Here is a 26,970-nt window from a genome sequence, read left to right on the forward strand (position 1 = left end):
CCTGGGGTACATTGTTAGGAAACCCCTGCAAGATGATCCTGTTTTTCCCGGATTCTGCCTTACAGTATTGTGAGCTACTGATGTACAAGTGGGGGCTCTGTTTTCTAAGTAAGCATCCTTGTGGTCCAATCTGCCAACAGCAGATGCCTCTCTGCTCTGGGATGATCCGGGAAGAAAGGCTGAAGGGCTGCTGCAGGGGCTTCAACCCAAGAACCTCCTCTGAACTGAAGCTCCACCTTTGCAGTTTTTTTTTTTTTTTGGCGGTACGTGGTCTCTCACTGTTGTGGCCTCTCCCGTTGCGGAGCACAGGCTCCAGACGCGCAGGCTCAGCAGCCATGGCTCAAGGGCCTAGCTGCTCCGCGGCATGTGGGATCTTCCCGGACTGGGGCACGAACCCACGTCCCCTGCATCGGCAGGCGGACTCTCAACCACTGTGCCACCAGGGGAGCCCCCAACTTCGCAGTTTTGAGGTGTTGCCATCAAGGGCTTTTTTGGCTCAAACACATATCCTCTGTTATTCGGGATGGCAATAATAAACTTTGAGCTGGCTCTGGCTGCTTACACAATCTCACTTCATCCTGACAATGACCTGCATCTCAGTCACCCCTGTGTCTTTAGCATCTAGCGTAGTGGCTGGACTACAGAGTTGCATCAAGTTGTGTTTGGTGAACAACCTTATGAGTCCAATAGAGATGACTCCTTTGACTCCTGGGTCTTTGACTAGCTTCTTAAAACTAAACTTACTTTCCATATGTTTATTTTAAATAAATATTAATATGCAATTAAATTTATACCATCCCTCACAAATATCATTAATATTTATCCTTTATTAAACAGCTTAAGAAAACTTTCCCAGCTGGGAGATAAAGTCCAAACTCTGAAGATAAGCCTGAAACTTAAGGCCTTCTGTAACCTGGCCCCTGATCACCTCTCCAGACATATGTCTCACCATATGTCTCACCATATGTTCCCCCCCTGGGAAAGGCAAAGGAGGAAGGCAATTTAGTTACTACACCAGACTTTGTGTTAAAACACCAGGTTCAAGTCCAAACTCATCCTAGGTAGCAGTGAAACTTTGGACAAATCATTGCACTTCTTGTTTTCTGACTGTAAAACAGGAATAAAACCAGCCCTGCTGGGGCTTCCCTGGTGGTGCAGCGGTTAAGAATCCACCTGCCAATGCAGGGGACGGGTTCGAGACCTGGTCCAGGAAGATCCCACATGCCACGGAGCACCTAAGCCCGTGCGCCAAAACTACTGAGTCTGCACTCTAGAGCCCTTTTGGTCACAACAGTCACATTGCCTGCCTACCTCCCAGAAAGGCTCTCCACTGAGCGAAAACTGCTCAGTTTGCAGTGAAATACAATGCAGAGTGTCTTACTTAAGCTTCGAATTGCAAGAATGGCAGGGGCCACAGACACCAGCACCATCATCCTCTACAATCACTCTTCATCAGTCATGTTTCATTAGCCTTTGTTTAACCTCTATGAATCTGTGGGAAAAGAAAATATAGGGCTGGGAATTAGAATAACAGAAGTGGGTTCTGACCCAAGGTCTGCAACTAGGTATCACTGTGATTTTTTTGTTTTTTGCAAGCACGATTTTCTTCAAGTTTCCTTCACAAAGTCGCATGAGGTATAATAGGTGAAACACTTAGAAAAGTTAAATCCATCTGACACATGTAAGGCTTTATTATTATCTCTGACCTCCTCCCTTTGCCTTCACTGCATATAAGGCATCGCAGCAGTCTTGGCCCTGGAGAGATGAGTGTGCGTAACAGCTCCCAGCCTGAGTGGGTGTCTTTGCCTCCCAAAGTTAAATATAAATGATTGGGGGCTATCTGCTGCTTTGGATCATATTTACTTCTGCTCTTGCCACTGATATAAAAACCAAAAGTTAACTATATTTAGCTGTTTTATTTGTTTTGTTTCCCTGAGTCAGATGGGAACTATTTCTTCCTACTCTATTCCTCTTCCCACGTTGAGAGTTTCCCAAAGGCAAAGATTATTTCCCTTTTTGGCCATTGGAGCTCTCTGATGATAAGAATTTGTCCTTCCCTCACCACCCACCATAACCCAACCTGAATGGGAAATCTCTAGGAATGCGACCCTTGTCTCTGGGCTTTGCTTCAAGAATCAGGTGCGATTATTCAGTCACAGGAGTGAGACCCAAGGGAGTGGACCACTCAGTCAAGGGTAAAAATAGCTTAAGATGTCAAAATTACCTTCTAATAACTGATTTCCTTGGGTAGATGTATCAGACAATGGGACTTTTGTGGTGGTGAAAAATTCAGAGGGCCTAAGACAGATCCATATTTGTACACTGATTTTGCCACTTATTAGCTATGTGATTGTGCAATTTACCGACCAATCTGGGCCACATTTCTTGTCTGTGAATAACGGGAACAGTGCCCACATTCTAGGCTTGTTGACAGGATTAAATGAGATGTACTAAAAGCCTTACCACAGAGCCTGGCATGTAAGTGCTCATTAAGATTAATTGTGAAGGGTTGTTGCGGAGAATGAAAGGGACTGTGGGTGTGGAAGAGCTTCAGTATCTTCCGGCCAATTAAGCAGCAAGGCCTGACAGAGCAGTCAGATGTCCTTGCTGAGGATCACTGTTCCGCACGTCACAATTCACCGCCTCTCAAGAGGCCTCGAGCTACCAACGACCAGGGGCTGCCCAGAGTCCCGAGTGAGGAAACGCGACCAGGAGCCAACCTGGCTTCTTGCAGTAAGGGCTCTTCAAGAAGGCCCTATGCATTTGGGCTCCCAGTGCGGCACTGCCGCGGGCTTCAAGGCCTCTTACTTACCTGGGAATGGTAACAGTCCTTAACGGCAGCCAATAACGGCTCACCTGCGGCCCAGACACTAGCAAGGGCGGGATGAGGTCAAACCTTGGATTTTGGAGCCCACGCCCCAAACCCTAGACCTGCATTGAACTACAATTCCCAGCATGCCACGCGGCCGCCCGGGTGGCAGAGCGTGGGCCTCGCCAACCTTGGGCCGTTCTTTCTTCCCGCGCGGCCGAACTCCCAGAACTTCCGGGTAGTGCTGTCTTCCCACCCACGACAGCCTCCCCTCTTGATTTCTGGGTATTGTAGTCCATCTTGTTCCGGTTTCCTGGGAATGACCTTCTCCTAGCTACGGATACCTTCGCCACAAAAACTACAAAACCCAGAGTGTCGCGCGAGTTCCCCTCGTCCAATAGGAACCCCCCATGTAGTGAGGCGCGGAGGCCGGCTCTCGCAACTCAAGATGGCGGACGAGAGTGATACAGCAGTGAAGCCGCCGGTACCTCCGCTGCCGCAGATGATGGAAGGGAACGGAAACGGCCATGAGCATTGCAGCGATTGCGAGAACGAGGAGGACAACAGCTACAACCGGGGGTAACAAGATCCTCGGAGTCCAATTCCTATCCAGTCCCCCACAACCTGGGTCTCTGGGGTGCGGGGAAGTCATCGGGAGCTTAGTGTATCCCCACCCCCACCTTCTTATTGGCTGAGACATTGGAATCCTGCCTGGCGATTCGTTGCTGTCTTTGTCATTTATCAGGGGTGGGTGGTTAGTATATTAAGACCCAGAGACATTCAATACTTTTATTATATAAAAGTTCTTCTGTGTAATGTTCCACTCGTGTGGCTCAGGCGCGTCCGAGGAAAAGAGCATGTTGGACGATGGTCTTCAGTGGCACAACACAGGTCAATCTAACAGTGCAGTTCGAAAGGAACGTTTCTTATAAGGTGTGTGAACAACGTGATTAGCAGTAAACGAATAATAAAACGTTTCACTGCAGTTCACCTTCAATGAGGAAATTCATCAGGCTATACCAACCATAATTATGTTGTAAAATATCACTACTAGAGAATCCCAGGATATAAACTCACCTTATAAACCCTGCGTAATTACTGTATGATAATGTTTGGATGTATACCGTGTCTGTTGCTCCAAATAATCCATAAGTTTCCTGAACAGCACATAATTAGGTCTTCCAGTATCTTTGCTCTGTTAACTTTGCGAAGTAGCCTGGCGCTTCTAGAAATTGAGTGATGGTGCTTCCTTGGACAGTGTTTGGAAGTGGGTTTCATACTGCATCTCCTGTACTTGAGGGTCTTGCCTACTGGTAACTGTTCCTCGGGTAGAATAAATGCATCAGGCGTTTGAGTGTTGAGCTTTCAAATCAGTGTTCAGTCTTGCAAGCCACACCCTATCATTTCTCTTTCTCCATATTGTTAACAGTGGCTGGCGCTGACGCTTGCTCTCCCTGTCTATATTTACATATGTGTTTTCTAACGGAAAGTCATGAGAGGCTGTTTTGGATGTATAACTTTGGCTGAGTCTTTGGTAGTCTGATTTTCATAGCCATCCTGTCGTTTGCTGTATCGGTTGGTGGTAGTTCTGGAGGAAAAAGTAGAAGGTTGAGACCTTTGGATAAACTTTAAAGAGAAATTCTGCTACCTTAAGGCAGCGGGAGAACAAAGGATTATTTAAGTGGTTTATAAGTGGCTTGTGATGAAATCTTAGGTTAAAAGATCTAGCTTTATGTTCTTCAATCAGCTTTAAAAACCACAAGAAGAATGTAGGGGAAAAGGAAGCTTGTCAAATTTGGTTTTTATAGGACTGTGTTCTTTTGCACACAGATCTCATGTAATGAACGCCTTGTTTGGAAGTGTGAGATTCCTGAGAAAGGAAGAGCTGAGAAAGAGGAAGTAGGAACAGGAAGGAGGGAAAGTGCAGCCCTTCTGAGTAGAGATTCCAGTCATGTGAGAGTTCTTGAATTTGAAATTCGTTTCAGAAGTGAAAGTATGGCTTCATCTTTGCTGTGTGTGTAGTTGCTTTTAGTTTTCAATGCTAAACTGTCGCCTTAACCAGTGTCTGTAGCTCGTTAATTGGTTTATAGTCTATGAATCACTTTGCAAGACTGTTTGGCGGAAAGTTCTGTGTTTTATTTAAAGTACAACAAAGTGGTAACCTAAAAAAAAAACCTTTGGAGGTGTGTTGTTGTTGTACATGGTTATGGTCTGGGTGAACAAATTCAGTTTTTTAGCAACCCGAATCTAGATATCTGTATAAATAAGTTTGGAGGTGGCAGGTGAAAAACAGAGGACCCAGCCTGGAGGACAGGGTCTAGTTCTGACACTTAGAATCTGGGATGGAGTCAACATTTTTCCATCAGTTGTCAGAGGAGACAGTTTTGGGAAGAAGCTGTGTGGTATGATGGGAAAAGCATAGACTTTGGAATCATTCAAACCTGAGTTCAAAGCCTGGTTCTGACACTTAATAGTCCTGTGACCTTGGGAAAGTTAGTTAGCCTCCAGTTGTAAAGATTAAATGACATAATATCTGAAGCAGCCTTCCCCTTTCCTTTTATTCTTCAAATCTTCCCTGTTCTCCTTCCCCCAGCTTGCCCCCCCCATCACATACTGTATTTTTTTTGTAGCTTTTATCATGACAGTAGTTAAATAACATTCATGTCCAGTCCATGTCTTACCTACTGTGAGGTCTCAGCACAGGGATCCTGTCTTTGAGATGCCTGGCAGTTAGTGGGTGTTAATGAGTGTTTGCTGGATGAATGAATGACAAATGTTGAAGTTCGTAGCCCAGTGTTAGTGGAGCTTCATTTCTCCTCACTGAGGGGAAGGAAGGATGTCATATTTTCTTACATGTACACTTCCTTTTCGCAAATAAGTCTCGTAAGCCTTACTACAGTTTTAGTGAAATAATCCACAGATATCAAGGATCCTTCAATTTTTCGTGGTAGTTTTCCACTGTTTTTTGGCTTCTTGAAATTTTTCTTGCCTTTACTTAATATTAGTTTAAATGTTTTCAAAAGTGATAAAAGAATTGAAGGGGAATATCTCCTTTTCATGCTAACAGTTCTAAAAGACAGTATGCAATAAAAGTTAATGATAGTTCAAACTAACCCTGGTTCTCTTGGGCCTTTCAGGATGGGCTCAGTGCTTTACACTAATGAAGTGAAATGCGTTCATGTACTGGAATAATAGGAAATACAGTTCTGCTAGTTCTTACATCCCTTCTTTGTGTAGAAGTTTAGTTCTTGATTTTTTTAGTCATGTGTTTCTTCCATAATTAAATATTTGGTGAGTATAAATTTTATGTATACATATAAGCATACATGTGCACATGTGTGCACATATAGTATATAGGTGTGTGTGTGTGTATGTATCTGCCTGCAGTCTTTCTATCTGCTATTTTTTTTTTAAATCCACTCAACAGAGGAAAGAAAGAGGGGTAGCGTTCCACCCCTCCCCCCTCCCCAGTAACTTGCCTGGCATAAGTTACCGTGAGCAATTGAGTGGAGAGTCAGACTAAGATCATCTTTATGCTGTATCTCCCTGCAGGTGATGATTCACCTATGGGTTTAATTTGCTTGTTTGGTTTTTCCCCTTTTTAAAATTAAAAAAAAAATTTTTTTTTTATTGGAGTATAGTTGCTTTACAGTGTTGTGTTAGTTTCTGCTTCTTGTTTGTTTTTAGTGAGAAACTTATCGCTAAAGAATAAATCTTATCAGCTGGCAGTAGATTTTAATTGTGCGATAACAAACAAGTAAAGTTTATCTGGGTGTTTTGGAAAGGGAAAACTTTTAGACTATTTTGTTTGTAGGATTCGTTCCTAGAATTTATTCTGCAGTGTCATCGATAGCACTGAGATGCTGGGAAGCCATGGATCAAGAATGCTTAGATAAGGGATGTCTGTTTCCCATTCTGTTCTCTTACTCCATGGGGACAGGTTAATATGGGTTCTTAAAAGTTTTCTTCACTTCCTAATCATGAGATATTATCCTTTATGAAGAAACTTAAGAGAAAAGAAAGGTCTTTTTGAATGGAATTCCATAAAGCTATCCTTACTTGCTTCTGTTTTATTCTTCAGATTCTCCAAGAGTGGCTCTTTCCACATTTATTTGACAGCTTATAGCTGTATCTGGCTCTTAGAAGAAGAAATCTTTTTAGTTCCTTTTTCTTAATTTCTCTCTTCAGCTTTTGGTTTTTCAAAACTAGATCAAAGCAGAAATGAAAAGAGAGACCTCATCACTGATATCAAATAAGTGTTCTAATTTTATTTCCCAATTAAGTGGCAATTAAAAAGAAACTAATCAAGAGCTGCTTCAGAGAGAAGGGACTGGAGAGCAGAAGAAATGAAAAGTAAATGAGAGCCTATTTCAGGGAGACTGCTGTTCATGGCAAACCAGTTTTGCTGATTTTTCACATTGTTTAATGTGCTCGCTCTAAAATTTCCCAGCTTTACTAAGTCTGCCATTAACCCTTTCCCCGCAGAGTCCATAAGTTTTGGGACCATAAATTTAGTAACTTTAGGAGGATGCTGCTTTAGCTCTTCCTTTTAACCTTTTATCTGAAATCTCTGCCCTGCAAGCCTCTCTTCCAGTTCCCCAAGGACGGCGCTCTTGTGATTGTTGCATTTAAGGCACACAAACACTATGTTCTCTCTTGAGAGCACAAAACAAAACGAAACTAATATTCTTCAACAGGGTCGGTACTTGCTTCAGAATTTTTTCTACTGCTGCTTTCTTCGAGAGGGAGCTAAGGAGGATTCACTGTTGTTAAGTGTTCAATAAATGTTCTCTGTTGCTAGCATTACTATGTGCTGGGCACTGTGCTAAGCCCTTTACATGGATTATCTCATGTAGACTTCCCTTATAAAGACTGATTTAGCTTTTGTAATGAGGCTTGGGATTTGCAAATCCACCTCTCCCTTTGACACCCAGGAGGATCCATTCTGAACTTGCTGGATTTCTTTTCCCTCCTACCTTGACTCCTTCCTCCTCACTCTGCCAGCAGTGTGAGTCCTGTCTTTGGATGCATTCAATAACCCACGGACTTTCCCAAACTAGGGAGCCCGTTGGCGATGGAGGTGACTGGCCCCTTTAAACCGTCCTTGATAGACTGATATCTTTTTCAGAGTTCATTCCAGTGTGTGAAATGGCTGCCAGCATTGAGTCACTGCTCTGAAAATTACTGAAAATGGTCTCTGAACCGCATTTGACTTGACCTAGGAGTTGCCAGGTTACAGTCTAGCTCACCAAACCAACCCAGAGTATGTAGAATTTACATTTCTGTCTCATTCCCACTGTAAACTACTTAGTGTATCAGAGCTTTTGTGACCCGTAAAAACCAATTTTCCTTCATGACAGGAATCGGCTTGTGCGCGCTCAACATTCTGGCTAACCATCCCCGGGAGGGCAGAGGGTGGCAGTAAAAGCAGTAATCCTTGCCACAAACTGCCGTTCTTTTCACAGGCCTCCTGGGTACCTTGATGGCAGTAGTAGAGTGTTTTTATTTTTACAGTAATTTAGGACTCACTAGCAGCTTTTTATAAGAATAACTGATTGGTGGGAGTTTGCAAAGTTTGGGGGATTGCATTAAGGGATCCTGCAGTCTCAGCACGAGGACCGGCAGCTGATACAGATTCATGCCATGTAGTTTCTACCTGGGCCCCCTTGTAAATGCCATTGCATTCACCTGGCTTTGGGCCTTCTGAATACTGTACCGATAGGATTGCTGGTAAATCATACCTCATGAATAAATTGATTTGCAGAAGGGGAGTTCCCTGGCGGTCCAGTGGTTCGGACTTGGTGCTTTCACTGCTGTGACCCCGGGTTCAGTCCCTGGTCCAGGAACTAAGATCCTGCAAGCCACTGGCATGGCCAAAAAAAAAAAAAAAATTGATTTGCAGAAGGATTTCCTGATGTCTACAAGTAGAATCAAAAGGATGTTAGAGGCTAGGATTTATTAAGTTTCTCTGGAAATTTTGAATTTTAGCCTAAAAAGTTAACTTCCAGATTTTAGGGGTAGAAAACAGGTAACCAAAAGTCGTGAATTTTATTTTCTGAACTCTTTTTTTCTTTTGATCTCATAATCAAAAGTAAACCATGGGGCTTCCCTGGTGGCGCAGTGGTTGAGAGTCTGCCTGCCGATGCAGGGGACACGGGTTCGTGCCCCGATCCGGGAAGATCCCACATGCCGCGGAGCGGCTGGGCCCGTGAGCCATGGCCACTGAGCTTGCGCATCGGGACTCCGCAACAGGAGAGGCCACAACAGTGAGAGGCCCACGTACCACAAACAAACAAACAAAAAACTAAACCATGGTCTGTGTTTAAGACATTGGAACCGTTTGAAGTCGTTAAAGTGGAGCTTTTCTGTTTTAACTCTTATAGAAATAGAACAGGTCCTAAGGAGGGAGAAGACAATGAATAAGAAAGTTGATAATTTCATAAGAAATTTGATAATTTAAAATCTCAAACAGTGGCTCAAAAGAGCACAGCATCGCCACTGCTTTCATAGAATGTTAACACAGCTGTCCTATGGAAACATTGCTAAAGATGTTTTGCTGACCCTCTTTTGGGTTCTAGCTTTTCAGGGTTTTATTTTAGTCTATTATGCCTGGAAAGCATCAGTCAGGCACATATTTGTTGAACTGTCAACTGTGTGCTCAGCATAACTAGGGATGCTGTGGGAAACAGCTGTGAAAGATATGGTCCCTATACCAGGAAAATTTTTATCTCATTGGGAAGCCAGGCAGCAACACATTATATATATAAAGTATTAAATTGTGTGGGAGATCATAATCTTAAAACAGATAGACATCAATGAGAATGAGAGCTGGAGGAGTCAGGGAGGCTTTCTGGATAAAACATGGCTCCCTCTCCTCACTGCCTTTACTGTCTGCTCCTCTGATACGCAACAATTTGTTTTAGGGCTTTCGAAGGTTCTCAGATAAATTCTCACAGGGAATGAGACTTCAGTGTTTGGGGAGGAATGGGCCAAGTGGTTAGATTGGTGACTTGTCCCTGGGTACTAGTTGGTTAGTTGATGCCTCACGTCCCTGGGCCTTGGTTTCCTCTTCTGTAAACAACAGGTTAAGCCAGATGGCCCTGAGATTCCTTCCAGCTCTGGTGGTTTAGCTCCCAGGAAAACAACTTCTGTCCCTCAGCCACGCACCTTTGAGTGGATTTTGTTATCAGTAGGATTAAGAGGAGGCCTGTGTCATGGACCTGCGCTGCTGCTGTTATCTGGAGGTTGGCAGCTCGAGCTGCTCTCTGTCAGCTTGCCCTTCCCTCCCACCAGCACACACTCTGGTGCTGCATTCTATTTCTAGAAATAAGTACTGAAGTTCATTTTCCATCTCCTCCCCCAGCCCTGACTTTATTTTATTATTTATTTATTTACATTTTATTTTTGGCAGCGTTGCGTCTTCATCGCTGCACACAGGCTTTCTCTAGTTGCGGCGAGCGGGGCGCTGCTGTTCGTTGCGGTGCGCAGGCTTCTCATCGCGGTGGCTTCTCTTGTTGCAGAGCACGGGCCCTAGGCGTGTGGGCTTCAGTAGTTGTGGCACGCAGGCTCAGTAGTTGTGGCTCGCGGTCTCTAGAGCGCAGGCTCAGTAGTTGTGGCACACGGGCTTAGTTACTCTGCGGCATGTGGGATCTTCCCGGACCAGGGCTCGAACCCGTGTCCCTGCACTGGCAGGCAGATTCTTAACCACTCCGCCACCAGGGAAGTCCCCAGCCCTGACTTTATACCAGAGCATCCATAGGATTTCTTATATGTTTGAACTTAGAATATTTTGACCTTCATTTAAAAATGACATTTCTTGATTACTTTACTTCTCTGTTCCTGGTTTGTCATTCTGCTCATTCATCCCATATTCACTAGGTTGGTCGTTAGTGACTTGAGTTGATCAACTTTAGAATGTACATTTCAAAATTTTTATGTGAATTCCCATCTCCCTTTCCACTGCAGGCAACCCCTCCCCCCCCAAAAAGGGGGCAAGTTTCACTAATTCTCTGCTCATTATTTTGGAACCAAATGAACCAAAGTTAGACTTTGATTTGCTGTATTCCAAGGTTTTGGCCAGTCCCTTTGAAGTATGTTAAGGTGACTGGCAGGTTTAGAGAGATCTCTGAGAGATTTCTGTTTTAATTTGCGGAGTCCCAGCATGCCCAGGGATACTCACCCAGTGGGTATGGACTCCAGGTCCCTTTAAAAATGAAGCCAAATTCTTTTGAGAAGGACCAGCCTAGCTTCCATGGGGTCGTTTGGTTTGGTTCTTCCCAAATCCAGATTGAAGCCATCCTGTGAAATGGTATTGGCTTCCTAAAGACCTGCTCTCAAGGCCTCTGAGCTTGGTTTCTTATGGATAATTAACGGTATTATAATCACCTGGAGAGCTAACCCTACTGTGCTCCTTGGAAGTCTCTTCTCCGAGTCAGTTGTCTTCCTGTTTGGGTTGTTGACTGTCAAACCATGTTGAGCTCATAGTGTTCTCATGAATATGGCTCAATACCTGGTAGCTCAGTGACAGTGACTTTTTTTAAACTTTCCTTTGTTCTTCAGGTGTCTCCGTATTCTTGATGTACAAATTGAGACAGGATCGTTGCTCAGTAGCTGCATGTGCAAATTCAAGCCAATCCAAGGAAAATGAAAGTAGCTCTTTGGTTTTAGTTTGGGTCTTGGAGTTTGCTGGGCACTTTTATTAATAATGCATAAAACAGAACAAGAGTTCTACCCAGGGTCTGTCCACAAAAATGGGGTCCAGAAAGAGATGGCTACACGGAAGTGGCTCCACTGAATTGCAAGAGCAAAGGCAGGAAGGGAGTTTTTAGCGATTTTGCCTATTTGTGAAGATGTCTACAGTCGGAGGAAGTAATTTCTTCTGTTTTCCTTATGTGAAATTGTGTTTAGTAAGTATTCAGTTAGTTAATATGCAGCAGTTCTTCACTTTAACCTTTTTGATTCTTTTTTCCATAAAAACAGTTCTTATGGTAATTCATATACAGGGACCAGATAATTCATTCCATAAGCTGAAATGAATAAGGACTTATAAATTGTATCAACAGTGGAATGCTGCTTTGTCTCCTACCATCAACCAGCTTTTTGTTTTTTTAAATTTATTTATTTTTGGCTGCTTTGGGTCTTCATTGCTGCACACAGGCTTTCTCTGGTTGCGGCGAGCAGGGGCTACTCTTCGTTGTGGTGCATGGGCTTCTCATTGCGGTGGCTTCTCTTGTTGTGGAGCACGGGCTCTAGGCATGCGGGCTTCAGTAGTTGCAGCACGCAGGCTCAGAAGTTGTGGCACACGGGCTTAGTTGCTCTGTGGCATGTGAGATCTTTCTAGACCAGGGATCGAACCCGTGTCCCCTGTATTGGTAGGTGGATTCTTAACCACTGAGCCACCATGGAAGTCCCCATCAACCAGCTTTTAAACCTTATAATGCTGCATACAATCCGGAGACTGAAGTGAGACTGTCTCTGGAATCAGAAAACCACACAGGCTTGTCATAGGCTGCGAACAGGCCTGTGCATAATAACAAAATTGAGATAATAAGAGGAAAGCTTTATCTTCAGTCTGTAAATGGCTTTATGGTTCCTATTCTTTGCCATGGCCTTGGGGGTTTTGCTGAGCATCTGGTTTTAAGGTGTTTACCTTATTCCCCCTCTGAATGTTATCGGTCTTCCTTCCGTGTTATGCCTTGTGTGTCCCATTAATATGGTATCTAGGAGGTGCACTTGCATCTGGATGTCAGAACCTTACACTTCGACTAAAGTCAGGACCTTACTTGCTCTCCCTGGCTTTAGTCTTTCTGCAACAGGGGCCTGGTGAGAGGCCTGGCCCCACGGGTGCAGGCGCAGTTATTCCCGAGCAGGGGAAGTAAGGATGGATGAGCTAGATGGGAACTGAATGTGATGGGCCGAGGGGAAAGCGGGGCTTGATACCTTCCAGAATAAGAAGCTGCTGTCACTGTAGGCTTTCAAGCGTGGGAGGGACTCATGGAAAGCCATTTTCACAGAGGTGAGTCCCACTGTTATGTAGCGTTTAGGAGGAGGCAGAGAAGTTGTGATGTCAGGGAGATCCAGGAAAGGCTGGAGATAACTTTAGTCCAAGTGCAAGGTTGTGAAGTCTGGATGCAAGCACTCCTAACCAGACTAGGACAAGAGAAATCTTAGGACATTCTGCAACGGGAAATAGCAGCACGCTACCTTCTCCCTGTACAGTACCACGTGCTATGAGATGATAATTAATATTCATAATAACTCCAAGGCACTTTAAGACCATGAAGCCTTTCTGAATTATAAAATAAAGCTTAAATGATACTTACCATATGGTATGTAAAATGTATTTTATACTGTTTGAATTCTTTGAAAAATTGATTATCTAGACTGTACAGCTAAAATAAAACCCTGCACTTAGCTGATTCTGCAGATTAGGGTTCACTGTACCCTTGTGTTCGACTCCTAATTTAGACTTTTTAATGGAAGATTTCAAGGGAGGATGGCAGAGTAATAGTCCGGCATTACTCCCAGTCTGACAATGCCCAAATCAATTTAGACATGGCAAAAACCAACTACAACAGTAAATTAGGGGGCTTCCCTGGTGGCGCAGTGGTTAAGAATCTGCCTGCCAATGCAGGGGACACGGGTTCAAGCCCTGGTCCAGGAAGATCCCACATGCCGCAGAGCAACTAATCCCGTGCGCCACAACTACTGAGCCTGTGCTCTAGAGCCCATGCGCCACAACTACTGAGCCTGCCCTCTAGAGCCTGTGAGCCACAACTACTGAAGCCCGTGCACCTAGAGCCCGTGCTCTGCAACAAGAGAAGCCACCGCAATGAGAAGCACGCGCACCTCAATGAAGAGTAGTCCCCACTGGCCGCAACTAGAGAAAGCCCACATGTAGCAATGGAGACCCAACACAGCCATAAGTACATACATACATACATACATAAATCTATTAAAAAACCAGTAATTAGGAAAGCAGCCTGCAAGCTGAACCTTAAAATTCATCAATAAAATGAAGGAAACCCAGAATCAAAACTATTATCCTAAAATCAACAGGAATTGGGAAAAAACATTTGGGAGCAAATGAATGGAAAATGTTAGCAAAACACAGTATAATATATGATTTGTGTCTCAAAAATATTGGGAGACAATACAGAAAACGATAATGAAAGCCTGTAGGAAACTGTTAAATGTGGCTAAGAAACTGTTTTTGCTGCCTTCATTGGGTGACTCATGCAGAGGGAAAGCAGCATGAGAAATCCCCATTACTGTGGTTCACAGACACACACGTTTCATGTAAATCTCCTCTTAGCAGGGGTGGCTGGTTGTTCATTGCTGTTGTTTTCCCAAGATTCCTAGTGCCGTGTTTTGCTGGTGGTGGTCACCCAGTCTGAGCCGGCTGGTGGTTGTTCTCAGTCCTACAGGCCTGATTTAGGCATTTCTCATGAGCGTTTGACTATTTTGGACACAGATCACAGCCACATTAAACTACCTTTTTCCTTGTTCCTTCGTCCCTTTCCAGTACTGCTTTGTGCTTTAGGTCCAGATGGGGCAACTCAGAAAACCTAATGCGTCAGGAGGGTGGGAGCAGAAGCGAGGGAGAGTTTCCAGAAGACCACTTTGGGCTGTCATCCCTTTAAATTCCAGGCTCTAAGGAAGTGTTGGTGGTATGAATGCCCTGTTAACAATTATCATTTGCCTTTGCTGCCAGCAACCTGGCAATCTAAAGAAAATAACCATTGGAATTCCCTGACTGTCCAGTGGTTGGGACTCCACGCTGTCACTGTTGTGGGCCCGGGTTTGATCCCTGCGGGGAACTAGGATCCCGCAAGCCACGTGGTGCGGCCAAAAATGAAAGAAAATAAACCGCATAAAATAAAAGCAAGAACAGAAAAGGTCCTTTCAAACAAATAGGCCATCCTTTGCACATTGCTCCCTCCCTGGGCTCTGGTGGGAGTGGAGAGGAGAGCTGTGTCTGCGGGTGTCCTCCAAGTGCCCCTTCTGGGCCCTGGACTCTCTGGTCTGCTTCTGAAGCCAACGGGCTTGATTAAGGAGGGTCTGGCTCTACAGAAAGCTCTTTGTCAGTGTAGCTCAAAACAGATGATTTTTTAAAAACCCTGCATCAGTATTTACTTTGTCTTACAGTGGTTTGAGTCCAGCCAATGACACTGGAGCCAAAAAGAAGAAAAAGAAACAAAAAAAGAAGAAAGAGAAAGGCAGTGAGACAGATTCAGCCCAGGATCAGCCTGTGAAGGTAACAAGGAGTCTCTGTTTTCTGGTGACAGAGTCGCTTTTTCAGATGAGAGGGTGTTGGGCTAAATGTATAGGAACAGTGTGGATTGACAGTCCCCACTGGTATTACTTCGAGAGGGAGGAGTTGGATCCCTCTGCTGCCCTCTGCTGCCCTCGACCTAGGTGATGAAACTGCTATCCTACCTTAAAAGGCACAGCACGTTAGACATTGACTCCCAAGCCTGGTGCCCCCTCAGAATTTATAGGTGCGTACCTGCATGGGGTGTTGTGCCGCGTGCCACAGAGCGATTCCCTTGTGACCGCCCCTGTGGCCTAGAGCAGTGGTTCTCGGCCTTTCTGTCTTCAGTCCCCACCACTATGAGAATGAAAGGCCTGTTCCTATTAAGGCGGACCTTTATATATTGCAAGCATTCTGTTGATGCTACAGTTATTGTAATGAGAACTGAGACTCCCACAGAGCCCATTTCTGAGTTCCATAGTTGAGAACCATTGGCCTAGAGCTTACCTCTGAGACTGACACACCGACACAAAACCCAGAAGTATGGGTAAGGATTGTTTTGTTTCTTAAATAAAGCCACATTAAAAAAAGAAAAGCTTTTATTTCAGGTAAGTGCTGTCCTCTTCCAAGTAGGCCCTGGAGGAAGCTCGAAACATACCCATAATTCTTTCAGAATTGCCTCAGTTTACAGGCCTCACGAGAAGTCCAGTCTCATCATTCCAGTGTACCCGCCCCTTGCTTCTTGCCTCCAAAGGCATACTCCAACTTGAATCTCCTACCTTATTGAGATATGGCTTCAAGTCATTTTTTTGATATTTTCAATACCAAACCCACTGTGAAAAAAAAAATACTACCGTTATTGACCACCATGCTGGCCAGCTGGGTTCTTGCCAGGCACATGGTTTAAATTAACCCCAACCTTCAATTTCTCTACAGGGTAGGTGGGGGTCTTCCCATTTTAAAGACGAGAGGCGGTGGTTTACCCAGGTCTTTCAGTCAGGAATCCTAGCCCAAGCCCATGCTTTGGCTTTAGGGATTCTTGTTGGTTTCTTTGTTTGTCTGGGGGTGGGTGTTTGGATGACTCCAGGGGGGTTTGAACTGAAACCTTTATCAAAATGGTTCACTTTGAGATTAGAAAATCTCAACAAAACACCATTTGTATAGCCGTTCTGTTTTTCTCTTTATGAGAGTGTTGGAATACATAGTAAAGAAATTAGAAAAAAACATAGCAAGAGGAAGAAAATGAAAATCATTTCCAGTTCTACCTCCCAGGAATAAGCAATGTAAATATATTGGTTTATATTCTCTCTTTCCTTCACAATTTAGATGAAAAAAAGATGTCGGAAAGTAGAAGTGTTAGAAGTTATGGGTATTTGTATAATCTTAAGTTGGACATAAGATCCAGAAGCCATAAAAGAAAAAGTGACAAATTTCAAACTTCTCTGTAAAAGTCAAGAGGTAAACAACAAACTGGGCAAATACTTGCAATACATGAATCAGTAAATTTAAGAGAATGAAATGAGTAGGCCATTCACAGAGAAAAAAATCAAGGTTTTTATATGAAAAGATGGTTAAATTTGAAATGAAAATTAAAGCAACATTTTTTTTCCCCTAGATTGGCAGAGATTAAGATTTGGTAAATCTGATGATGAGGGTCTTGAGAAACACACGCCCATACACTGTTCACTGGGTTGATTGATATTCTCTTTTTAGAGAGTAAGTTGACAATATATATAATCTCAAACATGCATCTCCTTTTACCCAGCAAGCCTCCTTTCTTAGACTTTATCCTGTAGAAATACGTATTCAGTGAGCAAAAATAGATGTAGAAGAAAGTTCATTGCAGCATTGTCTGTAAAACTGAAGACTCAAATCACCAAAATGCCGTTGGTAGGGGGTTGGCCAGATATATTGTAGTCTGTGCACGCAGGGGACTCAGTTGTTGGAATGGGCAGGTCCATGTGACTGCGTGGAATGGTCTCTAAGACATAGTGTTTGAAGAAGAACAGTCAGTAAAATAATACTGTACGATCCAATTTGAGTCTTTGAAAATTGTGTGTGTGTTTGGAACTTGCATGCAAAAAAGTCTGAAATTATATTTGCCTCTTCTCACCCTACCTCCCAAATTTAAGACTGTTGATGACAAGGATTATATTTGAGGGATGGGACTGTTGGGTTTTTTATCTTCTGTGTGTTTTTACATTTCTGCATTGTTTGAAATTTTACGCTAAGCCACGTTTTGCCGTCAACCACCGTAAGACTAAGAAGAGGAGAAACCCTGTAGGAAGCACCTCCCTATCATACTGCTCGTCGTCGACCACTCCTTCTCCACTTGTACTTCAACAGCTGATCTCTCAGGAACCACACCGCTTCTTTGAGTTGTACCCCCTTAACTCTTGGACTTGAATGAATCAAAAGTGTTTATTAATATAATGGGCCTTTTCTCTCCCCAACTTTGTCTTGTTCAGATGAACTCTTTGCCAGCAGAGAGGATCCAGGAAATACAGAAGGCCATTGAACTCTTTTCAGTAGGTCAGGGACCTGCGAAAACCATGGAGGAGGCTAGCAAACGAAGCTACCAGTTCTGGGACACGCAGCCCGTCCCCAAACTGGGTATGTATTCGCTTTCTTCCCCAGACGAAGGCAAAGGCAAGGGCAAGGGCAGGGGCGAGGGATGTGCCTCAGCCGTGCTGAGGGTTCTGTGCTGGATTTGTGAGGGAGGACGAGAGAGTTCTGTTGTTCCTTGGTGGTGGTTTTTAGAGGATAGTCTTTACAGTGCAGTTCAGAAAAGGCTGTTGTCCAGGGACCTTATCATTTCACAGTAACACATATTGAGAACAAGTAATGGTCCTTGTAGTGCATCATCATCCAGTATAAATCTACAAAGAAAAACAGGGCGTTGGCACATGGTGAGTGGGGATGTGCGCTCATGGACCTGTCTTCCCACATAGGTTTTATGGGGAGACTTGTTTATCTGGGCAGTGTTTAATCTGGAGTGGACCAGTCCCCAGCCTCTTCCCCTTGTCTCTCAGACAGTGCGTGCTTCATAGATGCGAAATAATTTGACATTTTGCTTCCCAGTGATAGTTTAATTCCACCTGGAATACCGCATGCAGGTTTGGTCGGCACCTCTTTGGAAAGCTATGATGAACTCTCAAAGGAGCGGGGCAGGCAGAAAATAAAAGGATTCTGGAAGAGACTGGTCGTAGCAGAGTTAGAGATGCCTGCTGAGACTGAGCCACAGCTCACCTTGACGGCTGACTTCAGAGGGTGTTACTGACAGAACGTTTTTGCAGTGGGTTGCATCATGCCCCTAGACCCATTGATAGCCCAGTTCCTATTTTCTGTGTGACTGGGAAAGTAGGTATGTTGAGAAAAACGTGTGTTAACAACAAACATGAGTGACCTTCAGGCTGTCCATGTTACTGCTCCCCTCCAGTGACACCGTGAGGTTTGACAGTGTGTTTGGTGGGGAAGAGCGGGGTGAGGGCAGAATGAAAGCCTGGTGAGGGGAGAGGGGCAGCTGTGCCCAAGGAGAGTCGTCTACTCCAGAGTGTGCCCCTCCGGCCAGCAGGATGGACATTGCTTAAGAGCTTGTAGAAATGCAGAATCTCGAGCCCCAGACCTGCAGAATCAGAACGTGCAGGGGATTTGTGTCCACTCTGCAAGTTTGAGAAGCTCTGCTCTGGAGCAGATGCAGTTTGTAGACAGCTTAGTCCCAATCCAGAAGCAAGCTGAGACGTGCCCCCCAGAGGGTGCAAAGCAAGGCAGTGCCTGGATGGTTGTGAGTCGTGAATCAGCAGCAGGCACTGTTCTAGAACCCTGCCCTCACCCATCCACCAGGTCTGTTGAGCTGTCCCGGTCAGCCAGGTCCCAGGCCACTGGCTAAGCCCTCCAACAAGGCTTTGGGTCACAGCAATACTATTCTTAGGGTATTACAGGTAACGGGCCCCGGCGACCACTCCCCCACAAAGCAGCAGGAAGAATCGAGAGCCACACGCTCCACCTCTGAGTGAATTGCACGAAGAGGCATCCGGGGTGGGGGGCTGCTGTGCACCTTGGCTGTTTTCAGATGGGGTCTTGGTTTGGTTTTATTTTTCATTAAGAATTTGCAAATGGGTGACTTTGCTCCATTCTTCATAGACATGGAACCTGGTGAAGAGGCCAGTTGGGATTAATGGGCTTCTCTTCTGCTTTAGCTCATTTACTCTTTGATGTTTGCCTCAGTTTCTCCACCTGTATGTAGACAGTACTCCCGTTTTGTTCTCAGAAAGCTCGTGACAAAGCCACACTATTGCTCACAGGGACCTAGATGGCCTCGGGAAGGTGGAATGGGGCTGTTTTGTTTCTCCTCGATGTGCCTTCTGGGCAGTGTGTGGTGTGGGGCTCTGGGGAAGAGTGATCACTCCAAGCTTCTGGCCAGTCTGCCTTTCAGGTCCGCGGTCAGTCAGGTCCAAATAAAGGATTCCTTTGTGTCTGTGAGTCAGCACATAGAAAGTACCACATTATAGGCATCAGTTGGTCCACGTGGCTGAGGTGTCACCCCAGTTCTGCTTCTGACTGTCCTTAGGGTAGAGTGATTTACAGCTTCTTGCTTTAATTTTTTCCACTTAACTGGGGGCTGATAATTGTGAGACTCAAGCATATCAAGTGTACTGTGTTTGCAGCACTCCCCAACTTGTGGTGAGAGTTAGATTGCATTTCACTCAAAAGACTTAGAATTCTTTAGGAGTTTAAAATCATCTGGGACTTCCCTGGTGGCGCAGTGGTTAAGAATCCTCCTGCCAATGCAGGGAACACGGGTTCAAGCCCTGGTCCGGGAAGATCCCACATGCCGCGGAGCAGCTAAGCCCGTGTGCCACAACTACTGAGCCTGTGCTCCAGAGCTCATGAGCCACAACTACTGAGCCCGCGTGCCACAGCTACTGAAGCCCGCGCGCCTAGAGCCCATGCTCTGCAACAAGAGAAGCCACCGCAATGAGAAGCCTGCGCACTGCAACGAAGAGTAGCCCCTGCTCTCTGCAACTGGAGAATGCCTGCACGTAGCAACGAAGACCCAACGCAGCCACAGATAAATAAATAAATGTATTTGTTTTTAAAAAATCATCCTAAGTTCACCATTGAAAGGCCTGTAAACAGCCAGTGTCTTCAGCTGTATAACAATTCTTTGTGCTCCCAGATCAACTTTTGATCTCCCTTTTCAGACCATGTCCTTCTCCTTTTTCAGTCACCCCTTTTCCTGCGCTAGTCGGGGGGTGGTGAGGAATCCTTTTACTTTGCCTGACCTTAGTGGGGTGGAATCTGGCCACTGTTAGATTAGTTTAAAAAGTAACTCTCCCGAAGAAAGGGAGAAGGCGGACGCGTACTTGGTTGCCCCGGGCCCTGAGAGAGAAGCTTCCCCACTTTGTCCCTTGTCCTGCTCGTTAGGCTTAAGGTCTCCCAGATCTCACATTCTTTTCTCCCAAGTCCTTCACAGGTGCACCGTGGCGCTTGGTTTTGGATCTCGGTGTCGGAAGGCAGAGAGAGCATTTGGGGGTAGAGTGTACAGAAAGAAACCTGTTGAAGGTCCAGGGTTTTCTTTCAGAGTTCCCAGTGTCCTCCTCAGCTGCTCGCTGGCTCATGGTGGCCTAGAGACAGTTGGCTGCATTCCTGCCGTGCTCTGCAGAGCAGCCCGCACCGACTCAGCCAGAGGCGCTCAGGAGCCATTGGAAGGTGGCAGGCAGGAGCCCTGGGCCGCTCTCAGCCTTACTGGCGCCCCGAGCCGCGAGTCTGCTCAGAGTGCTGCTTTTCGCGGTGTTTGCTCTGACTCTGCCTCGCCAGCTATGTCTCGCAGATGGCACACAGCCTTGAGATAACCTGTGAGAGCTGGTTTGTCAACACGTAGATGAAGACTTACCAATTGAATATTGTATAAAAGTTCACTCAGTAATGTCACTTGACGAGCACTTATTGAGTGCTCTTTGTAAAATTCAAATCTCAGGATGTCACTCCTCCCTCCCCTCCCCCTTAAAGACCCGTTCAGGATGTCCCACAGCCTTGAGGATGAAGTCCAGCCTCGGTAGTAGCTCGCAGGGTCCTCCACGATTGGTCCCCGCTCTCCTCTTCAGCCTCCTCTCCTAGTTTCCTTCCTTCCCCCCACTTCATCTCCAGGCCTTGACTGTGCTGTTCCCTCAGTGTACCCACCCTCCCTGCCCCACCCAGTCCACTCCTGCCTAATTCCTAATTATCCTTGAGATCACATCTTTAGATATTTCTTCTGAGAGGTCTTTCCTGACCCCTCCCCCTCCTACCATACTTCATTGTCGTGGACTCTCATTATACTGAGTGACAGGTGCCTGCTTGCTTGTCTCTTTGGTACCCATGATGATGAGGACCTACGTCCATTTCATTCGCCAGCTCCTGCCCCAGAGCTGGAGCATTCTAGGATTCTGTGAACACATGGTGAAGGCGCAAATGGAAATGCTTGGTGCATGCAGGACCTAGTAACCAGCCTAAATGAAATGATTTGGCCTTGAGACTATGGTCATGTAGTGGCAAAGACCACCAGTGTCTTGTCCATGAAATCATTTAGGGGGAAAAAATTGATAAAAAAGTTCTGAAGTTTAAAAATGTCTTTTGGAGGGCTTCCCTGGTGGTGCAGTGGTTAAGAATCCACCTGCCCATGCAGGGGACATGGGTTCGAACCCTGGTCCAGGGAGATCCCACATGCCGCGAAGCAACCTAAGCCTGTGCGCCACAGCTGCTGAGCTTGTGCTGTAGATCCCACGAGCCACAACTGCTGAGCCCGCGTGCCACAACTACTGAAGCCCGCGCACCTAGAGCCTGTGCTCTGCAACAAGAGAAGCCACTGCAACGAGAAGCCCACGCACCGCAACGAAGAGTAGCCCCTGCTCGCCGCAACTAGAGAAAGCTCGTGTGCAGCAGTGAAGACCCAACACTACCAAAGATAGATAAGTGAAAACGTCTTTTGCAAAGGGTATAAGTTCAAAACAAGATAGGGAAAATTGATTAGCACCTAGACTAGAGTAGAAATCCTTGGTACCTTCCAAGGGTCCAGCCCTTGGCTTGGTAGGCTCAAAAAGTTATACGTGGCAGGGAATTGAAAGTGGATTGACTTATATTAAACCAAGTCACAAGGGCTGCTTTATGAATTAATCAAAAGGCCAATTTCTAAACCAGGGAAAAAATATATAACCGCTTTCCCAAGGAAACGTATTTGGGAGCAGCTTATAAATAAGAGTTAGCTGGATTCTTCCCTGCTGTGTCCCCATTGTTGCCTGTACTTTGCAATTTGTGACCCTTAGCACGTTGGTAATGACTCATTTCTTGAATATTTCCCCAGAAGATGGTGTATCTTGTGAGGCCAGGGACCTTGTCTTTTCTCAGCTCTGTCCTGGTATGCCATGTCTGACTGGTGTTCAGTAAATGTGCCGGGCGAGAGTTAGACGGTCAGTCCTGATGGTGTTGTGCTCAGCTCACGGCTGGATGCAGCCGTTTCCACTACACCTGCCCCACAGATCTGTCACTGGGAGGGTCCACAGCTTCCTGTTACGCGTTAGAATGGTGTGTTTGGGCCAGGAGTCCGAATGTCAGTAAAAGCATGAACTGAGTGCCTAGAGCCTTGTGCTGGGAGCCGTGTACTGAGTGGTCCCCTGAAAAGACTGTTTTCAAAATGTACTAAACATTTCATTCTTCTAAGTTGTGAATATGAATGAGCTCTGAATTGTAGAATCTGCCAGGGCCAAATAATTCCAGGGGCCAAAGTTAAGTGGCTGATTTGTCTGAGTTTATCAGATAGGTCTGATTTGGCAGGGGTTGGGAATCAGGGCTCTGTCTTCTCAGTACCCCCCTCACTTCTTATGTACTCCACAGGGGAAGGGTGTCCGTCCTGGGTGGAGATGTCCCATCGGGGGGTAACTTCCCAGCAGCGTGGTGTAGACTCAGTGATTCAGCCTGAAGGCGCTCACAGGGCTCTGTAAACACCGAGGGCCTGAGCTGGCAGCAGCAGTTAACTGGCCCACGTTGTTCAAAGCCAAGGCTGGCGGGGCCCATAGTGAGCCTGGCGCCTGGACGCCATTGTCTAGCTCAGGAATAGGCCCAGTACGTTGTTGTTGCTGTTGACACAAAAGCGGCCTTGTTGCAACTCCTTACAAATCCATCCAGGTCGATGGGCCTGGGCCAGGGCCATGACAGCACTCTACACCAACCAGGAGGCAGGGAGCCAAACTAGTCAAGATAAATGTTTGTCATTCAGGAACCAAAGGGAGATTTAAAAGAATGTCCAAGAAACCAACCACCTTGGATCCCGCTGATTGTTCTTAAGCTTGTCCATGAATTGGCCCTCAGCTAGGGGCCAAGGGCAGCTGGAGAGATGGTCTGCAGTTGCCAGGAACAGAGTGTCCTTGAGATGGAGGGCTCCTAGGGATAGGAGGAATTTGCTGAGGTCAGTCTTTGAGCTGAGCCCCTTCCTTCCCTAGGAAGCCGAGGGTGAGGCTTATGGCTGTGCTCTTCTTCCAGGGGAAGTCGTGAACACACATGGTCCCGTGGAACCTGACAAAGACAGCATCCGCCAGGAGCCCTACACACTGCCCCAGGACTTCGCCTGGGATGCCTTGGACCTGGGGGACCGTGGTGTGGTGAGTAGGCCTGGGTGGGCCAGGAGTGTGGACCGGCTGCCACTTTCACTAACAGGCCTGCAGTCACATCGAGACGGCTTCTACTCAGGCCTTCCTCAAGGGCTGTCTTAAGAGCTGAGCCAAGCAGGTCTGAGCAGAGCCCCCATCTGTTGCCCCTGGGGCCTGCCCACGACTCCACATAAATAGCTCTTGGCTTCTCTGGCAGGTTGAGAGTTAACCCCTGCCACTCCCCGAGGCAGATACCTTTCCTTCATGCTTTCATTTTTCTTGTTCATCCATTTATTCAGTCCCTTGTCTTAACGATGGAGTGGTTGGTTAGTTGGATGACATTCTTGGTCTGCCCCTTCATGTACTTAAGTCTGCCACTCTACCCTTGGTGGCTCAGTTTCCTATTAAGCACTAGGGTGCTTGTTCCAGGAGTCCCTGCCATGAAAAGGATTTGGGAGATGAAACATAATTGTTGGTAGTTTGCCTTGTCCTGAAAGGCTTGGAGCCCCAGGGTACTGGAGTTCGTCCCCACCCCTGGCAGAATACCTCTAAGGCAGCTCCTCCTCCCTGCAGCTGAAAGAACTCTACACCCTCCTGAATGAGAATTACGTGGAAGATGATGACAACATGTTCCGATTTGATTATTCTCCCGAATTTCTTTTGTGGTGAGTTGTAAGGGCTTTCTTATTAAGGTTCCAGAGCCAGGCATAGAGCAGAACAACGACAGGGCACCAGATTTTTCATCCCTGCTAAGAGCCATCCTTTTAATGACAAATTAGTATGCGATTTTTGAGTTTCTGCATCTGAAGGAGACTTGCTTCTCGTGGAGCTTAGAATCAAAACCTTATTTAAGACAGAATGACTGGGTGAGGGATTTCTTTATGGAATTGGTACCCAGAAGAAAAGATCGTCTACTGTATAGTGACTTTATGTAAGAAGGGAGGGAGGGATGAGACCTGCTAAGATTTAAAAGAAAAGAGGTCGTTTTCTATCCATGTCCTGAGCATGCTCAGTAGTATGAAAATGACCTCGCCTGGCTGGGCCACCCACCCTCCCGGGCCTCGTTTAATATCCGGGAAGGTAGAGGCATGAGGCCAGCACGGTGGGGGCCTGCCTGAAATGGGAGGGAAAGGAAGACTGGCCAAGCGGAAAGAGAGGAGGTGATGGTGCTTTGGGGAGGTGGAGCCCAGAGCTCCAGAGGCTCCACAGCCAGCTCCCGACCATGGGACCCACTGGACTCAAAGCCAGGGAGGCCGGTGCTCCGGCTCGGGCTGTCAGAGTAAGTGAGCACAAAGAAACCGGATCAGGATGAAATCTTCACTGTGACAGCCCTGGGTTGGATGAGCAAGTAGGCCAAGTGGACTGAGCAGAAAGAGCGAGCTGTGGCTCCATCCCATTGGTGTCCAGGAGGGTTTGGCCCTAAAGAGAATTAGGAGAATTGAGCTGTTCACCCCACTCAGGGAGGCGGTAGCACGAGCTTAGAACCAGACTTGGCGGCGCAGCCCAGACAGTCCCCCAAGGCCGCTGGCGAGCAGCACCACGGCTACACCCCCGTCTCTCCTCTAGGGCTCTCCGGCCGCCTGGCTGGCTCCCCCAGTGGCACTGTGGGGTTCGAGTGGTCTCGAGTCGGAAACTGGTTGGGTTCATCAGCGCCATCCCGGCAAACATCCATATCTATGACACGTAAGCACCAGCGCCACTCCTACCCCCCGCATCCTCACCATCCTGCTTGGTCTGGGAAGGTGGGGGGGAAACACGCACATACTTACCGTAGAAGAAAGAGGGAAGTTCCCACGAAGGGAGGGAACTTGGGTCATGGGAAGAAATTCATCATAGGAACCACCTGTCTGGCTCTGAATTGTTGCTGGTGCTCCTGCCTGTGGCCTGGGCTGGAAGGAGCCCACCCTGAGGGCCGGTGCACTCCCTGACCAGCAGTTCAGCATTTGCATTTGTGCCACTCACGGACTGACACACTCAAGCCGCCGCTTCAGAAGTGGCGGGTGTGACTCACCACCACACGGTCACGGGGCCTTCAAGCTCTGCTCTTTGCTTTCCCTGGAAATGTCCGAACCATCTACCACAGCCTTCTGGGCTTAGAGGCTGTGGGTTCTTGGGGGAGTCAGAACCCCTGCAATCCTAGAATAACCCTTGACTTACTCTGTGGGGTTCCTGACGGCTAAAGGTGGGACCCCGCCAGCCTACTATTGGGGCTTCACCAGGGAGATGCTGTGGTGCCTTAAATAAAGGAGTTTGCTTGAGTGCCACTTACCTTTGGAGGCAGAGTCCTTAGAGAGTGGGCCCCTTGCCTGGTGCAGCAGAGCAGGGCAGTGGGAGGGCGTCCGAGTCCCGACTGCTGAATGCAGGCAGAGGCAGAGCACAAGCCTGTGCTGAGGGCCCCGGTCTCTGCAGGGCGCTCCATGTGCTGGACAGGATTACCTTGCCTGTTAAAAGCCTTGTCCCTGGGTTTTTTCCTTCCTCTTCAGAGAGAAGAAGATGGTAGAGATCAACTTCTTGTGTGTCCACAAGAAGCTGCGTTCCAAGAGGGTGGCTCCAGTCCTGATCCGTGAGATAACCCGGCGGGTGCACCTGGAGGGCATCTTCCAAGCTGTTTACACTGCCGGGGTCGTATTACCAAAGCCTGTTGGCACCTGCAGGTAAAAAAATCTCTTCTTTGCAAGGTCCTAGAAACGGCGACATGCCTGCTCTAGTTTGAGGAGCTTGTGTCACTGTGAGTCACAGTTCTGCCCCTCCGCGTGTGCCCTAGAGCGTCTCCTGCTCTGGTGTCTGATGAGGTGGGCGGTGGTCCCCACAGGAGCCGGGTGGGAGGCTGTAGGAGCAGCAGTGTGCACAGAGCGTGCCCTGCCCAAAGGGGTTAGGCTTTCTTAGGTCCCGCCGATTCCTTCCATTTGGAAATGGTGGGGGTCAGTCTGCTGGGGTTTTGTTCTCGTTTTTAAGGATGAGGCCAAATCTGGATCTTTATGGTAAATGTCCTAAAGTTTTAAATGGTTGGCTCAATTTTGTTTTGAATATTATGTGGGCCGAAAGAGCATCCCTGTGTGCACCAAGCACAACCTCTGCCTTCGAAAGTTCTTTGAAACAATTGAATACTCTGCCTTAAGAACTTCAAAAGTGAAAACACCAGACAAATGCTGGAAAGGAGGAGGCAGAGGCTAAACATTCAGAGAACTAGAAGTCTTTTCCATTGACTTGATTCCAGGAGTGGTGATCGCTGTTCCCAGACAAATACTGTTACAGAGGAGTGGCTTGTGAACTTGACAAAGAAA

At 46.6% G+C, this 26,970-nt stretch overlaps 1 protein-coding gene across 1 annotated transcript in view; it reads left to right on the top strand.

Moving 5' to 3' along the window:
• The first annotated feature begins 3,250 nt into the window (after positions 1 to 3,250).
• Positions 3,251 to 26,970, top strand: part of NMT1 (N-myristoyltransferase 1) — a 33,862-nt gene continuing 10,142 nt past the window's right edge. Inside the window, exons 1-7 of the mRNA XM_079905833.1 lie at positions 3,251 to 3,388; positions 14,957 to 15,065; positions 17,531 to 17,675; positions 23,580 to 23,698; positions 24,260 to 24,351; positions 25,253 to 25,369; positions 26,170 to 26,340. Of these exons, the coding sequence (XP_079761959.1) occupies positions 3,258 to 3,388; positions 14,957 to 15,065; positions 17,531 to 17,675; positions 23,580 to 23,698; positions 24,260 to 24,351; positions 25,253 to 25,369; positions 26,170 to 26,340 (884 nt within the window). The 5' untranslated portion in view covers positions 3,251 to 3,257. The remainder of the gene's footprint in view (positions 3,389 to 14,956; positions 15,066 to 17,530; positions 17,676 to 23,579; positions 23,699 to 24,259; positions 24,352 to 25,252; positions 25,370 to 26,169; positions 26,341 to 26,970) is intronic.

The sequence above is a fragment of the Stenella coeruleoalba genome (assembly GCF_951394435.1).
Source record: "Stenella coeruleoalba genome assembly, chromosome: 19".
In the NCBI taxonomy this organism is placed as follows: Eukaryota; Metazoa; Chordata; class Mammalia; order Artiodactyla; family Delphinidae; genus Stenella; species Stenella coeruleoalba.